Genomic DNA, 16,927 nt, shown 5'->3' on the forward strand with positions numbered 1-16,927 from the left:
ATGGTCTTTCTCTGTCCTAGAAGCAGGAAAGCTTGAGCCACAGGAACTGCATCTGAACATGATCGCAGAGGCTGACCGTGCTGCTGCTGAGGAGAAAGGAGCCACCCAGAGAGTTCGCTTCACAGGGGCCAATAAGAGGATGTTCAATCTGCTCAAGAAAGCCAAGGTCCAGCTCAACAAGATCGACCAGCAGAAACAACTGAAGTCTTCAGGGGTAATAATTGGCCCACTCATAAAAAGAATACACTTCAAAATTGCCATGCAGACAGTTTTTTTTTTTTTTCAGTAAACAACATGCATGATGGGACTTATTTCTGATACAGAATATGCTTTGTTTCTCTTCATTGTTATTAAATAGGATGATATTCATTAACACCAATATTGTGATATCTCTGGAGAGCTTCCTGTGTAAGCCCATAGTGATGAAACATGTTACCTGCAGCTTCTATCAGGGCCTGCTGGCTCCAGAGATGCAGCAGGGAAGAGACAAAGGAGGAAATCGAAAGAGCAGCATGAGCCTGTTGCCTCAAACATGACTGACCCTCCTCTGTCACAGGTATGGGCATATGAACACAATCCTGGTCTGTGCTGTTCTCTGCATCTTCAGTTTCTCTCACTTTTCAATGTGTCTGAATGTTGCTTTGTCTCTTACTTAATTAATAAAGTATCAGTTTGTTGTTTCTTCCTCACTAAGATCCACCTTTTCTGGTCATAAATACATTTTTCATTGTGATGAAACAGCATCCCTCCCTGTCCCCCCTCTCTCCTTGTTAACAGGAGTTCCGCAGAGCGGGGGGTCCACGCATCAAGCATGTGTGCCGTGCAGCAGCTGTGGTGCTGGGCCAGCCTCGTGCACTGGTGCCCGAAGACATGATCCCCAGACTCAGTGCGCTGCCTCTGCATGAGAGAACTGGCATATCCCCCTCTGGAAAGAACCAAGGTAGAGCCACAAGCTTTCAAAACCGATTATCAAGGCAAATCTCTCAACAAACATTTTTAAGTGACATGAGTTCTGGTCTTTCCACGCAACTTTCTTTGACTTTCCTATGAAAGATATCTATCTATCTATCTTAATTATTTACCGTATCTATTGAAGGTGGTCAGTCTCTCTCTGGGCCAGACAGCCCTGGGCTGCTGGACCAAAAGGTTACCAAGGTCAGGAAGTCGGGAGCAGGTTTTGCTAAACAAAAGAGCCTTGGACCTTTTGGGCTCCGCTCTCGGAGGTGTGGGATCTGCAAGGGCTGCAACCATGAGGAGGACTGTGGCGAGTGCATGAACTGCCTGGACAAACCCAAGTTTGGAGGGCCCAATACGAAGCGACAGTGCTGCATGTAAGTGTACTGCTCATCAGAATTGCAAAGGTGACCAACTCGCATATATGCTATTGAATTATATAGATTGAACAACTAAACAACTAGACAACTAAATGACCCATTTTTTTCTCTCTCCATAAGATATAAAAGATGTGATCAGATTGAAGACAGAAAAGCACGTCGTTTGAGTGGCAAGTTCCCTGGAGGTCCTGGGAAGCGCAGGCGGCACTCCTCCTTCAGCGTGGGTCAGTCTAGCAATGAGGAAGTTGATGGGATGGAGGTGGGAGACAGCCAGAGCCCATCTGTGAGGAAGCAGCCGCGGCGCTGTGTGAAGCCGCGCTCCTACTTTGACCTGCTGGACTATGACTCCGACCTGGAGATCACTGTGGGCTCCAACTCTGCCTCCCCCGGCCGGAGGAGAGGCCCCGGCCCACGCATCCAAGGTAGTAATGTAACATTATTGGGAAGTGATCATAGACAGGGATTTTACTCTATTTAATATTGTCAGATCTTCTGGAACAGGTATTCCCAAACTGGGGCACGTGCAATGCCGTCGGGAGTATGCCAAATAAAAATGTGATTCACATTTAACTTTATTTTTTTCTCCACATTTTCAAACAGTCCATTTTAGTAAGGCCTGCGTCCATAGAGACGCATACCAGCTCTACTGGTAGTACTGCTACTACCAGCAGTACTACACCTGCACCTGTCGACAACACAAGTTGTGTTGCTTCCACGAGCACATCCAATGCTAGCATCAGTAATTCTACATTTGTTGTTAGCCCAGCTAGCATGGATACTGACAGTTGTGAATCTGATGCAGCCAAAGAGCTACCATCCCCTAACCCGGGAAAGCATCAAACAACAGACAGGGACATTGGACCATCGAAAAGGCGCAAATATGATGAGAACTACATTGATTTGGGGTTCACTTATATTGGGAGTAGTACCTTTCCTCAGCCACAGTGTGTTATATGCAAAAGTACTATCTCACAACTCGATGAAACCTTCACTCTTGCGCAGACATTTAGAAACAAAACATGCCAATTTGAAAAATAAGCCATGGGAGTTTTTTGAGAGAGAATTAAGATGACTTTCGAGTAGTAAGACATGTATAAAATCAACAGATACCATTAATAGGAATGGGCTAGAAGCGTCTTATATGGTGAGCTACCAAGTGGCTAGGACAGGCAAGCCCCATACTATTGTGGAGGACTTAATTCTTCCTGCTGCCGTGGATATGGCTGGGACAATGCTGTGGGAAAAGGCCCAAAAAACGATACAGACAATGCCTTCATCAAACAACACTGTTTCACAACGCATCAGTGACATGGCAGGAAATGATAGGGAGACATAGTGGAGTGGTAGCAAGCAGTTGCTCTCGGCAGTGTATGCCGGTTGGGTACACTGCAGCATCCACCGAGAGGCTCTTGCTGCCAAGGGAATGCCTGACAGCTTGAAAGATGTTTTGCAGACTACAGTTTCTACAAGATAATTGTGTGCGCTGGTTATCAAGGGGCAAAGTATTGACACGAGCTTAATGTTTTTTTTACTGCCCATAATTTTCACTTGTCTGAACGCTTGCATGATGACGAGATTCTCACACGTCTGGCCTATCTGGGTGATGTTTTTTCTAGCCTGAATGATCTGAATCTAGGATTACAGGGACTCTCCGCAACTATATTCAATATGCGGGACAAAATTTAGGCTATGATTAAGTAGTTGGAGCTCTTCTCTGCGCTCAGAGTATCCTGCCTTGGCAAACCACGCTGTTAAGACACTGATGCCCTTTGCAACCACGTACCTATGTGAGAGTGGATTCTCTGCCCTCACTAGCATGAAAACGAAATGCAGGCAGAGACTGTATGGAAAATGATTTAAGACAGACTCCAATACAACCCACCATTTCAGAGTTATGTGCATCCATCCAAGCACACCCTTCTCAACCTGTGGTGAGGTATTCAAATTTTTTGATGAACAAATAAGGTTTTATATGTAAGATGGTTAAATAAAGAGCCAAACGATTGATTATTATTATTTGTGCCATGGTCCTATAAGAGCTCTTATAGGACCATAACTCACACTCATTAATACATGTATCGTATAGTGTGTGTGTGGCAGGCTTACAATGGTGGCAACATTTGAGAGTGCGCTGACCCTGGTGCTAGAGAGGGTACGCAGCTGGAGGTTGAATGTATGAAGGGGTACGGGACTACAAAAAGATTGGGAACAACTGTTCTAGAAGATCCCTGTCAAAGCTGTGAGGTAATGCATTAACTCTGAACTATTAACACTGTATGTCTAATCACCACTGCAATGGTTTCTTTTTGTCTTCAGACTTTGTCTCTCTGGATGGATTCCTGGGCGACCTATCAGACGACGGTTTGAGACATCGCAGGCTGCACCACCGAGTCCCTCCTGGTCGCCGTAAAACTGACAAGGTAAAGAATCACAACAGGGCTACTGCTCTGATGCCACTGAGCAGGCGGTGCAAGAATTGACCGTTTCTGGGTCGCCTAGGTGAATAACACACAGGATCTGCACAACCCACTCCCCACCCTTCCCTCTCTCTCTCTCCAATCTCTATCTTTCCACTTACTTCATCTTCTCTCTGCTGCACCTCATGGTGGGATTCCCTGTCCTCTCTTCCTTCTCTCTCCTCTCATTCTGAGTTAAGCTGCTGCTTGCTTATAGGTGCTCGTGGCAGATAACGCTAGTTCTCTTTTGCTTTGGCCTCAGCAGTCCCACCCTTCACAGGCACAGCAGAAGCAGACAGGCCTGTGGAGCGGTGGTGTCTACAGCTGGCTGGATGATGACCACCAGAGAGAGAGAGAGTCAGAGGGGCTGTCGGCGGAGCAGCTACTGCTGCAGATGACGCAGTCGCCCCCACACTTACAGTCAGACCTGGAGCTATCCTCCTCCTACCCCGAGGACCAAGGGTCTCCCCACCCCTGGCACCTGCTATCCCACACTGGGGCCACCCCGGGGTGGCCAAGGGCCAGGGTGAGGGTAGGGGGTGAGAGGGGAAGAATGTTGGTGGAGGCGGGGTGGGGACGAGCCTATTTTTATGCTTAGTCCGTATTTTTCCCAGAATCCTATGGAACAGATGCCACCTAGCGTCCTGGCCGCCCTGGCCAATGGATTTGACCAGAGGGAGAGGGAGCCCTCCGAGCCTACGCACAAGATCGGCGTGGACTTCAAGGTCAGATGCTTTTCTTTGACTCTTATAGCTGTGGTTTTAGAGATCTCATTTACCAGGTATACCTGTGGTATACGGCTGTCAGCCATTCAGCATTCAGGGCTTGAACCACCCAGTTTTAATGGCCAATATACCAGAAATCCCTGAGGTGCCTTATTGCTATGATAAACCGTTACCAACATAAATATAACAGTAAATAAGTTGTTTTGCGTCATACCTGTGATATATTGTATGCTAAATACACGGCAAGATTGCCCATCAGCACCCAGGACCCAAACTACTCAGTTTATAACCATGGTTAAATTAGCCATTATCATCATCAGGTTTTGTCTTTGGTTTGGTTTAGTTCTGTAATACCCTTATCTATCCACTGGACGTCAGTGTTCTTCTACATCAAGAGTCCAAAAGGCTGTTGTTTCCCATCTCTGTATCTCCCACTCCTGTGTCTGACTCTGTCCTGCGGGCCTCAGTATGAGAGGTGAAAGCTGTGTCTAAGCCTCCCCTGTCTGCCATGCAGGAGGACTGTGACCTCCAGAATGTGTGGATGATGGGAGGCCTGAGTATCCTGACCTCTGTACCCATCATGCCCCCCTGTGTCTGCCTGCTGTGTGCCAGTAAAGGACAACAAGAAGTAAAGGCTCACAACATGGCTCTGTTATTACAATGTCCATTGGAGGAATGTCTTTTTCAAAACTGCTATTTTCTTTATGATGTTTTGACATTTATAATGTTTTTGTCAATGTATGGCCATGATGGATCTTTTGAATCTGCATTGGAAAGTCTTAAAACTGCAGACTGTTGCCTCTTCCTATCCTAGCAAATGCTGTACTGCCAGGTGTGCTGTGATCCCTTCCACCGGTTTTGCCTTGAGGCAACGGAACGGCCCTCTGAGGAGAACTGGTGCTGTCGCCGCTGCAAGTGCTGCCATATATGTGGCAGAAAAAACAAGCACTCCAAGGTATGGGTCCACGCAAGGCCCCAGTCACTTGTCTCACCTGAGGACTGAACCACCTGGTCACTAGTTTTTAGGCTATATCCAGGGTCTATAGTTAACCCAGAGACTGAAGAGTAAGTGAGACACCCCACTCACTGTTTTTTTTTCTGCTTCAATGAGAGTCGATGAACTAAGTAGACCAGATCTAGCTGATATTGCATTGATGCCTATAGGAGAGGAACTTACTTTATTACATCAGAACTGACATTTTGTTCAATAATTCACACTCCGGCCGTTAACAATCTTCATATATCCACCATCTTTGGTTTTCACTGATCAGGAAAAAACTGTGACATAAGTGTTGCCACCAATCTATGTGTAACTGTAATACTGTATCTCTCTGGTGTTCCTCAGCCTCTGCTGGAGTGTGACAGATGTCAGAACTGTTATCACCCTTCATGCCTGGGGCCTAACTACCCCAAACCCAACAGGAGGAGGAAGGCCTGGGTATGTATGACGTGCATCAGGTGTAAAAGCTGTGGGGTTACACCAGGGAAGAGTTGGGACACTGAGTGGAACCACGATAAAGGACTCTGTCCAGACTGCACCAAGCTCCACGACCAAGGTAAGATGAAGTGAACGCTTTGCGGAAGTCGATCTGCAAACACAAATGTTAAAACATGATAAAAGACAAGCTCATTTATTTGATTTCACTATTCATATGGGAATGGCAGGATATTGACGATATCACTTTCTAAAGGCAACTACTGTCCGATCTGCTTCAAGTGCTATGAGGACAGTGACTACGACAGTCAGATGATGCAGTGTGCCACCTGTAACCACTGGGTCCATGCCAAGTGTGAGGACCTGACAGGTGAGTCTTCCAGTGTTACGCCCAACTTATGCTGTTAACGGGCTCCCATGCTCAGCCGTACCTTTCACAGGGATGCAAACTCGTCACTTTTCAGTGATATTTGCCTTTTGATCTCAGAATACAGAAGGTCATCCATGTGAGTCATGTAGATCTGACAAAAAGTGCGTAGGTGTAGTGTATCACTCATTGAGTTATAACGTCGAGGCCCCAACAGATCTTCTCCCTGTGTGATCACTACCGACTGTACAGAATGCATCCCTACCCTCTGCGTCCTACAAATAGAATACCAGGGTTTAGATCGTGATGTCAGATATTGGATGAAGCACTTGTTCTGATATGACATATCACGCATGACAGCTGTGAGCAGCTAGCTGCGTCCCACTAACCAGCCAATAGCCTGCTCAGCGGCATCTCTCCATCTGTTTTTTCTGCACATCTCTATCACTTTCAAAATGCTATTTAGCCGTGATGGCGAGCTGGCGTGTGCAGATAGTGATGTGGTTTGTGTACATTTGTTAAATAATTGGAGCTGCTCGCAGTGCAAGGGAAGTGGATACATATTACTCTGTATTATGATACTTGGTCTGGTAGCACATCCTTAGTAAAGTGTTGGTGTGGTGACAACCCCACTCTGAAAATAGGCACATTTTCTTGCAGTTTGCGTAGCTTTTATTGTGTGTTTCTGTAGGAAGAATTTCTGTCACTTTTTTTAGGCCCTCACCAGTTTGCATCCCTGCTTTCACAATAGAGAACATACACTGAGGGTACAACACATTGGAAACACCTGCTCTTTCCTTGACAGCTTGACCAGGTGAATCCAGTTGAGAGCTATGAGCCCGTATGGATGTTACCTTCAATCATTGTAGATGAAGGGGAGGAGACAAGTTAAAGAAGGATTTTTTTTAAATCCTTGAGACATGGATTGTGCATGTGTGCTATTCAGAGGGTGAATGGGCAAGACAAAATATTTCCGTGCCTTTTGAATGGGTTTTAGTAGTAGGTACCAGGCACACTGGAGTTGAGTGTCAAGAACTGCAAAGCTGCTGGGCTTTTCACAAGTTTCCTGTGTGTGTTGTTAGGTTCTAATTCTCAGAGTCAAACTCAATGGATACTATGAAAGCTTAAAACCTGTTATGGCTGCAACCCTTTGTTCTCAATTTCTGCCTGAAGACATACCCAAATCTAACTGCCTGTAGCTCAGCCCCAGAGGCAAGGATATGCATATTCTTGGTATCATTTGAATGGAAACATTCTGAAGTTTGTGGAAATGTTAATTGAATGTAGGAGAATATAACACAGTAGATCTGGTGGAAGAAAAGAGAAAGAAAGAGCATACGTTTTCTGTTTTTTATTGTTGTAGTGTCATCTTTCACACGTACTAGAATAGCCACACAGTCAGATAGGGTGCTGGAGATAATTGTGATGGATAACACAAGAGGGCAACTGTAGGTGTGCAAAGTTTGAGACTGATAACTTCAGGAATGGGTGAGCTACATGACATTTAGCATGAAGTCACCCAGGTGTCCCACACAAGTTGCCCAAATGTACCCAAGTGGCCGAATTGGTGAAATTACCTATAACTATATACAGCAGTGCAAATAACTATATACAACATATCAAAAAGCAATTATAACACACACACACACAATTTTTTTTTTTTTAAATATTAGAAAATCAATATATAAAAAAAAAACAGTACACACCCCTTGGAAGTCCTCGTCATAATATTTTGCTGCCTGTGCCATGTCCCATAGCAGTCTTTTTCTGATGTAAGGCAGAGGCAAACTGAACAAGTGGTGCATTTCATGCGACACAGAACACAACGACACCTCCATGCTGTGCCCTTTTGGCTCTGAGGCACAGTCATGCCTGCAGTAATGAACTGTGGCATATGAACCCCACAAGTAGAGCGGGCAGCTTGGCACCGGGGCCTCCCAGTCCCAGTCGGAGTCGCTATCACTGTGAAAGAAAACAAAAAATATATTTGTATTGTATGAGCCTTTTATCATCACATAAAATAAACAGATATGTATTGATTGTATAGAGCAGAGGGAACAGTCACTAAGGTGTTCCATTCAACTCCGGCCATTGTTGTGTGTGTATATATATATATATATATACACACACACACACACACCCAAACAAACCAACACACACACACACACAAAAACAAACTACAGATTTCATTGCAAAATATATATATTTTTTATTCATTTATTTTTATATATAATATATATATATTTTATATTTCATAAAACGGCATAAGCACTTACCCGTCCAGAACTACGTCCTGTCCTTGCAGAAACAGCTCCTCAGTTCGTTTGAATCATAACACTCCAAGATCAAAAAAAATCTCTCACTTTCACTTTTACTTTAGAGTTTGACTTCGCTTTACATTAAGTATTCGCCAGGATATCTTCAATGAAATCGTTGAAACTACAACTTTCCGAAATACAGCTGCGTGTAAAAAGCCTTACAGCAACCCCTCTGATCGTCAAGGCGAAAATGGAGTTCCCTGCGCGTGCGATTACAACCAAGGAATTGTGGTCCAACCCCAAACCATTACATACTGGCGTTTACCTCAGCTCATTGGCTATCTACCCAGCTAGATTTCAAGAAGATCAGTGGTCATTGGGCAGAAATATAGTCAATCAATGAAGCTTCGCTAAAATTATTGGTGCGTCAGGTAGTCATTTATCGTTGTCTTCAAATCAGCTCACTTCGGTCAATTCTCCCCGCAAAAAACAACGTTGTTTGACTGTGTTGCAAACATCCAGAGGAATGCACTGAAACCCACCATGAGGAAATAAACAATTGTTTACAGGGGCGAATCACGCTGAATGCTCCGTAAAAAATTGATAGAGATGGAATTCACTGCACAAATAGTTTACAAAATGTTTAGATTTAGGCTATAAAAATGGATTTTATCAAAGAAAGCGGCACTTCATTTGATCAATGGGATACTCAGGAAGAGAAATAAGAGCAAGATATCAGAATGTAAGTCATAATTTTACCTTCAGATGTAAATGTGTAAAAACTGTCATGGCGGAAAATGTTTCTGTTCTTGATTGCTGTTCTCAAACAAAAGCATGGGATTTGTTCTCTGTAATAGCTATTTTAAATTGGAAAACATAGTTTGATTACCAAGATTCTAATCTTTTGAAGGGTGTAAGACACTTGCATTTTCAAGAATGTTTAATGTTACGAAATTGTATTTTTAGTTGTCACTCTGAAATTTCCCCTGATGTTGGTCCCTGTACGGGGACAGCAGACATAACAGGTTTTAAACAAGTTTATTCTTCCCAGAGGGTCAATACAGCTGCATTCAGACAAAACATGTCTCCACCAACACAAGTATATATGCTCCAATTTAGATGCACTCCTCCTTCTCTCCAACCCTTACATCTGTTATGTTTCGACAGGAAGACGAAGTGATGGGATAATAAACTGTTCCTTCTCCCTTAAGGTGACCTGACCTCAACCCCCTTGATGCCTATTCCAAAGCTCTCCACCCGTATCACCTATAGCAATCGTGATTGCCTCCCTTCTACACAGCATATTCCAAAGCCATCTGGCTCCTACAGATAACCATTAACTTCTGATATAAAAACCAGTCTCTATCAATCCTAAGATACTATCGTATTACTTTTGTTCCATCATGTCTCTAGTATAACAATGTTCCAAGTTGAACCTGTCTAGGACAATGTTCCAAGTTTAACCTGCCTAGGTTCCCCCCCCCCCGCAACAGCTAGTGAAAGTGCAGGGCGCCAAATTCAAAATAACAAAAATCTCATAATTAAACTTCCTCAAGCATACAAGTATTTTACACCATTTAAAAAAATAAAATTCTCGTTAATCCAGCCACAGTGTCTGATTTCAAAAAGGATTTACAGCGAAAGCACCACAAACGATTATGTTAGGTCACCACTAAGCCACAGAAAAGCACAGCCATTTTTCCAGCCAAAGAGAGGAGTCACAAAAAGCAGAAATAGAGATAAAATGAATCACTAACCTTCGATGCTCTTCATCAGATGACACTCATAGGACTTCATGTTACACAATACATGTATGTTTTGTTTGATAAAGTTAATATTTATATAAAAAAATCTGAGCTTACATTGGCGCGTTAAGTTCAGAAGTTCTAAAACATGTGGCTCTCTGCACAATCACCGCATCAAATTACAGAAATACTCATAATAAACATTAATGCAACCACTGTGTCAGATTTCAAAAAACTTTACGGAGAAAGCAAACCATGCAATAATCTGAGCCTTGCAATAATACAGCCTTTAGACAACAAAGTAGCCAAAAAGATACCTGCCATATTGGGTCGTCAACATTTGTCAGAAATAGCATTTTAAATATTCACTTACCTTTGATGATCTTCATCAGAATGCACTCCCAGGAATCCCAGTTCCACCATAAATGTTTGATTTGTTCGATAATGTCCATCAGTTATGTCCAAATATCTTCTTTTGTTAGGGCGTTTGGTAAACAAATCCAAAAGCGCGTTGAGGTCGAGCCGAACGTCGGACAAAAAGTTCTGTTACAGCCCGGAGAAACATGCCAAACTTAGTATGGAATCAATCTTTAGGATGTCTTTAACATAAAACTTCATTAATGTTCCAACCGGACAATTCCTTTGTCTGTACAAATGAAGTGGAACGTAGCTACCTTTCACGTGAGCGCCAGACCGAGGCTGTGGCACTCTGCCAGACCACTCACTCAAAGAGCTCTTATGAGCCCCTTCTTTAGAGTAGAATCCTCAAAACAGTTTGTAAATACTGTTGACATCTAGTGGATGCCTTGGGAAGTGAAACATAACTAATATCCCACTGTATCTTCAATGGGGGCTGAGTTGAAAAACTACAAACCTCAGATTTCCCACTTTCTGGTTGGATTTTTTCTCAGGTTTTTGCCTGCCATATGAGTTCTGTTATACTCACAGACATCATTCAAACAGTTTTAGAAACTTCAGTGTTTTCTATCCAAATCTACTAATAATATGCATATTCTAGCTTTTACGGCTGAGTAGCAGGCAGCTTAATTTGGGCACGTTTTTCATCCAAGCTACCCAATACTGCCCCCTATCCCAAAGAAGTTAAGAAGTCAAAACCCAGAATCTAACAGTCCCTTGTATCGAACATATTCCTCCGTACTGTTCAACAATACATACACTTGGAAATGACTTTTAAATGGACAAACAGTAAAAAATAAAACATGATTAACATTCACAGTTAGGCTTATGGCCTCTGTTCTATATGCACACTCTTATTTCCATCTCTCATCACACAACAGAATGCCATTCCAGCTGAAGCTGTTGGCTTTCTACACTTCAGCTGGAGCTGCTTTTCCACTTTCTCTTTCTGGTTCTTAGGAGAGTGATAGCACAAGACTTGGAAAGCCGAAAAGAAACACAAAACAACAGCATTAACAATGTGTTAAGCTATGCATAATTATATATGCATGAAAAATAAGTCTGAGACCATGACAATTCCCACTCTCTCTCTTCACCTGACTCTATGCCTCTAGGATACTTTTCTGCTGGATTCCACAAAATTGAAAGCCCTAAAAAGCCTCCTCATGCTTTCGCCCAGTCTTCCCCTTTCCCGGCCCTAGGTTCTGAGAGGTGTTCCCAAGCCATGTCATTTTCACTTTGTTCCCCATCTCCTCCATTGGGGAACAAATCAACGCTACATCCTCTTGAGGTAACTCAGCACTGTAGAGACTTTTACATCAATGCCTCCAAAATGTTGTTTAGCGTACAATTACCCCACCATCTATCCTTTCAAATGATGCATTAACCAATAAATCAGCTAACCCAACCCAACTATGATGTTTAAAGTAGCTCCCTGACCCAACCCATCTACATGTCTACAGTGGAATCTAGTCTCTCTCTCTCTTTCTCTCTTTAGCTCTGCTTCCTCTGTCATGGCGTCTTCAAGTTCACCCATTATGCAGTTGGACCTCACTTCCTGTGAGATCTGTGAACCCACCGAGGAGAGACATGACGATCTTTACCGCTACATGTACTGTGCGTAGACCAGACCAACACTGTCCCAACACCCCTGCCTGGTGTATCTTGATGTACACTCAATCTCCAGAATTCAGCCCGTGCCCTTGGTTATCTCCTGCTTCTCATGTGCTGCTTTCTCCTGAGGATATACACACTGCAACACATTGGTCATTTCCTGACAACATAGACTCCCTTATGGCAAGATCACTAATTTGTGCCATTTGAATAACAGCCCCCGGTACTCCCATCAGTCTCCCAGTTACCAGCTACCCAGACATTTGGCATGAGTCCTCATAAACTGATATCCCAACAATGCTACTAAAGTAACCCCTGCTACTACTAACATGGCCCATGACTATAGCCTCCTTCAATTACTGTCCCTACATCGACTGCCGTGAGAATAACTACTGCATGTAATCTGTCAAGTGTTCGCCGGCTGTTAGAAATTGGGAAAGAGATTAATGAGTTGGAAGAATATCCAACCTAACAAAACTGAATCACGTGTTTCCTGAAATTTTACCTTATTGTCTGAAATGCCACCACTATCTTTTCTACTCTCACCATGATCTGGGTATGTGTAATGTTTAACTGTAGTTTAACCTCATAATAGTCCCTATATTGTGCACAGTTAGCTGTCCTCCCTCTCCTATGAGCCATCTCCTGTAACAATATACATAGTCTCTGGGAATGATACCCCTCTATCACCACAACCTTAATATATGAGCCCCCCACAGATCTCCACTGCAGTCACATTCCATCCCACTTAACAGCCCTATGTAATCATTCTGTCTCAAACACACCTCATGTGTACCTCGCCTCCTGCTACAGATACATTTGTACATATATCATTCCATCTAACCCATAACACACTAGTCACTACTCCTAATGCACTTCTACAGTTATAGACATACTAAAACATTCTCAAATCAGTCAATATACATCAGTCTCTCCTCTGGAACAATGATCACTCTTATGTTCCACGAAACCTAAAAACATATTGACTTGCAAAGGAAAGAGCGAAAAAGTACACGTTTAATAACTTCACACCACCTTTGATGCGACTAAAACTCCATTACGTTCTATACTCGTGATGCTGGTCTCAATGCCATCTCCTTCATTTTCATCCTTGTGTGTTATCGCAAAACACAGACTATGAGCCTTGTTTGCAATTAATTGTACCGTATCATCCAGCAATCTCTATTTATCAATGCGGTTTAACATTAAAATTCTGATGACAAAAGAGAACTAAATTAACCTTCATGGTTGACCCAAGCTATCATCCAGTGAGTTCTCTAACAACCTCCCTGTCAGAGGATACTTAAGAGATGAATTTTCTAGAGCCTCCCTAGGACTTATACATTTTTAGCAGTGCCCTCACCCCTCAGCGTTTTAGAGCCCCTCTTTCTCTATCCGAATCATAACTAAAACATTTTGTAAATGATCCAACCCAAATAGAGTGACAGTCCTTAGTGCTTACTGTGAGTCTGACTCGAATTTATCGTGGTAGGTTCCTTGTCAATCATTGGCTTATTGGTGAAATCAGCAATCAGACAATATCTTCTTTAAGTAAATCAATTAAACCTTTATTAATGCAATTGCAGACAGAAGTTGACAACGGGAACATAGCACGCATGTTTCCGATTAAGTTCTGCACCCCACCTAAGTGCACAGCTGATTTTATACATGTGATCACTCCCTAGTGGTATGATCACCTACGTCAATGTATGTGTGTATCAATAAGCTGAGGTTACCTTATAAGGCAACCTAGTACAGTAGCTTCTCTGAATGTATTAGCATTGTCTATGGTCACACAAGATCAAAATGTCAAAACCAGACAGTGGTTACTTCTCTTTATCTAGTTTCTGTCTGACTCACACCTAGCCTGCAAGCGCACTCTCGCAACAGCCAGAAAGATCAGTATCTCAATGCATACTTAGCCTAAATGCCCCCTCCCTGCACTTATCATTCTAGCGTGTCTTATTCAGATAGCGTTGCAGTTAATCTTCCTAATTGCACATGTTACTCTTGTCTGTCACATTTGATGGTCCTTGATAATGTCCCAATTTCAATATCCAAATGGATACGTCCGATTTTCCCACGTACACGAGCCTCTCACCTGTGCTGCTATCACCATCCTGTCTGGCCTATTCCTCCCACCAGCACCCCAGAAACATGAGAGAAATGTGTATGTTATCTCTCTCAACGCTCACTCCACATGCGCGATCTCAGGACTCTAGTGCACTCCTGCCGCCCATACCCAGGTTAATGGCTCTGACTCATAATGAAGTGTTAAAAGTCACTGTCACATTGAACACCTTTGTCGCTCTTTCTTCAACCAGTTTGGGAGAGTTTTGAGGTTCACACACAAAGATTGTGTCCAAATGATTCATACAATGCATTAAGACACAATCTGACGTCACCTTCCATGATAACCTCAAAAAAGCACAGACCAGAACAACAGTTTAGTTAAATTCCCTCCTGTTTCAGGAAATTCAGACAAGCGTTGACTATATAACTATACTATATAAATTATTACATTCCCAATTTTCTTAACACCATCTCTATGACAAAGGTCAAAGAGCATAACATACGGTTACTGTTGAAACCATTTTCAACATTAGTTCATACTCCCTTGTTTTACTGGCGACCTGTCGGAAGAGTTACCCGATCAGGGAGTTGGCACCCTAATCCATCGGAGAATCCCACCAACAATCCAGCAGTCCCAATCTGGTGAAATTTATATCGAAAAAATGAATTCAGCAAATCACATATAAAAATCAATTTGGAGTAACTGTCATCCCTATTTAACATATACAGTGGGGCAAAAAAGTATTTAGTCAGCCACAAAATGTGCAAGTTCTCCCACTTAAAAAGATGAGAGAGGCCTGTAATTTTCATCATAGGTACACTTCAACTATGACAGACAAAATGAGAAAAAGAAATCCAGAAAATCACATTGTAGGATTTTAATGAATTTATTTGCAAATTATGGTGGAAAATAAGTATTTGGTCACCTACAAACAAGCAAGATTTCTGGCTCTCAAAGACCTGTAACTTCTTCTTCAAGAAGAAGTTACCTGTATTAATGGCACCTGTTTGAACTTGTTATCAGTATAAAAGACACCTGTCCACAACCTCAAACAGTCACACTCCAAACTCCACTATGGCCAAGACCAAAGAGCTGTCAAAGGACACCAGAAACAAAATTGTAGACCTGCACCAGGCTGGGAAGTTTGAATCTGCAATAGGTAAGCAGCTTGGTTTGAAGAAATCAACTGTGGGAGCAATTATTAGGAAATGGAAGACTTACAAGACCACTGATAATCTCCCTCGATCTGGGGCTCCACGCAAGATCTCACCCCGTGGGGTCAAAATGATCACAAGAACGGTGAGCAAAAATCCCAGAACCATACGGGGGGACCTAGTGAATGACCTGCAGAGAGCTGGGACCAAAGTAACAAAGCCTACCATCAGTAACACATTACACCGCCAGGGACTCAAATCCTGCAGTGCCAAATCCTGCTTAAGCCAGTACATGTCCAGGCCCGTCTGAAGTTTGCTAGAGAGCATTTGGATGATCCAGAAGAAGATTGGGAGAATGTCATATGGTCAGATGAAACCAAAATAGAACTTTTTGGTAAAAACTCAACTTGTAGTGTTTGGAGGACAAAGAATGCTGAGTTGCATCCAAAGAACACCATACCTACTGTGAAGCATGGGGGTGGAAACATCATGCTTTGGGGCTGTTTTTCTGCAAAGGGACCAGGACGACTGATCCGTGTAAAGGAAAGAATGAATGGGGCCATGTATCGTGAGATTTTGAGTGAAAACCTCCTTTCATCAGCAAGGGCATTGAAGATGAAATGTGGCTGGGTCTTTCAGCATGACAATGATTCCAAACACACCGCCCGGGCAACAAAGGAGTGGCTTCGCAAGAAGCATTTCAAGGTCCTGGAGTGGCCTAGCCAGTCTCCAGATCTCAACCCCATAGAAAATCTTTGGAGGGAGTTGAAAGTCTGTGTTGCCCAGCAACAGCCCCAAAACATCACTGCTCTAGAGGAAATCTGCATGGAGGAATGGGCCAAAATACCAGCAACAGTGTGAAAACCTTGTGAAGACTTACAGAAAACGTTTGACCTCTGTCATTGCCAACAAAGGGTATATAACAAAGTATTGAGAAACTTTTGTTATTGACCAAATACCTATTTTCCACCATAATTTGCAAATAAATTCATTAAAAATCCTACAATGTGATTTTCTGGATTTCTTTTCTCATTTTGTCTGTCATAGTTGAAGTGATTTATGATTTATGATGATAAATTACAGGCCTCATCTTTTTAAGTGGGAGAAATTGCACAATTGGTGGCTGACTAAATACTTTTTTGCCCCACTGTATTTTTAGTCTGTATGCAGACTGAACAAAGTATATTTGTGTATTTACCCAAAAACCAGGAACCCGAGGGAACCGATTATTTTCCCTTCGAACCCATGATTCGCATCGGGATTCAAAAACATGTTAAATCAAGAATAACCAATCAACTTAGAATTACAACTCTTGATAACTCCATAAGGAAATAATAGTATCTCATAA

General features: G+C 42.8%; 1 protein-coding gene across 6 annotated transcripts in view; it reads left to right on the top strand.

Moving 5' to 3' along the window:
- The window catches only part of LOC112226731 (histone-lysine N-methyltransferase 2B-like), a 78,691-nt gene that overhangs the window by 19,166 nt on the left and 42,598 nt on the right, over nt 1-16,927 (top strand). For 5 of the 6 annotated variants that reach the window (XR_006080391.1, XM_042309304.1, XM_042309306.1 and 2 more), the window contains 11 exons: nt 21-214; nt 443-556; nt 778-940; nt 1,097-1,331; nt 1,455-1,756; nt 3,651-3,754; nt 4,405-4,515; nt 5,030-5,143; nt 5,330-5,470; nt 5,861-6,071; nt 6,207-6,320. Coding sequence is in view for 5 of the 6 variants with exons in the window: in XM_042309304.1 (XP_042165238.1) it covers nt 21-214; nt 443-556; nt 778-940; nt 1,097-1,331; nt 1,455-1,756; nt 3,651-3,754; nt 4,405-4,515; nt 5,030-5,143; nt 5,330-5,470; nt 5,861-6,071; nt 6,207-6,320 (1,803 nt within the window). In the remaining variant the exon portion in view is untranslated. Of the gene's footprint in view, nt 1-20; nt 215-442; nt 557-777; nt 941-1,096; nt 1,332-1,454; nt 1,757-3,650; nt 3,755-3,882; nt 4,317-4,404; nt 4,516-5,029; nt 5,144-5,329; nt 5,471-5,860; nt 6,072-6,206; nt 6,321-16,927 lie in introns of those variants that run through there. The other variant, XM_024391262.2, reaches the window with a different exon arrangement.

Source organism: Oncorhynchus tshawytscha, linkage group LG03 (genome assembly GCF_018296145.1).
Source record: "Oncorhynchus tshawytscha isolate Ot180627B linkage group LG03, Otsh_v2.0, whole genome shotgun sequence".
Lineage (NCBI taxonomy): Eukaryota > Metazoa > Chordata > Actinopteri > Salmoniformes > Salmonidae > Oncorhynchus > Oncorhynchus tshawytscha.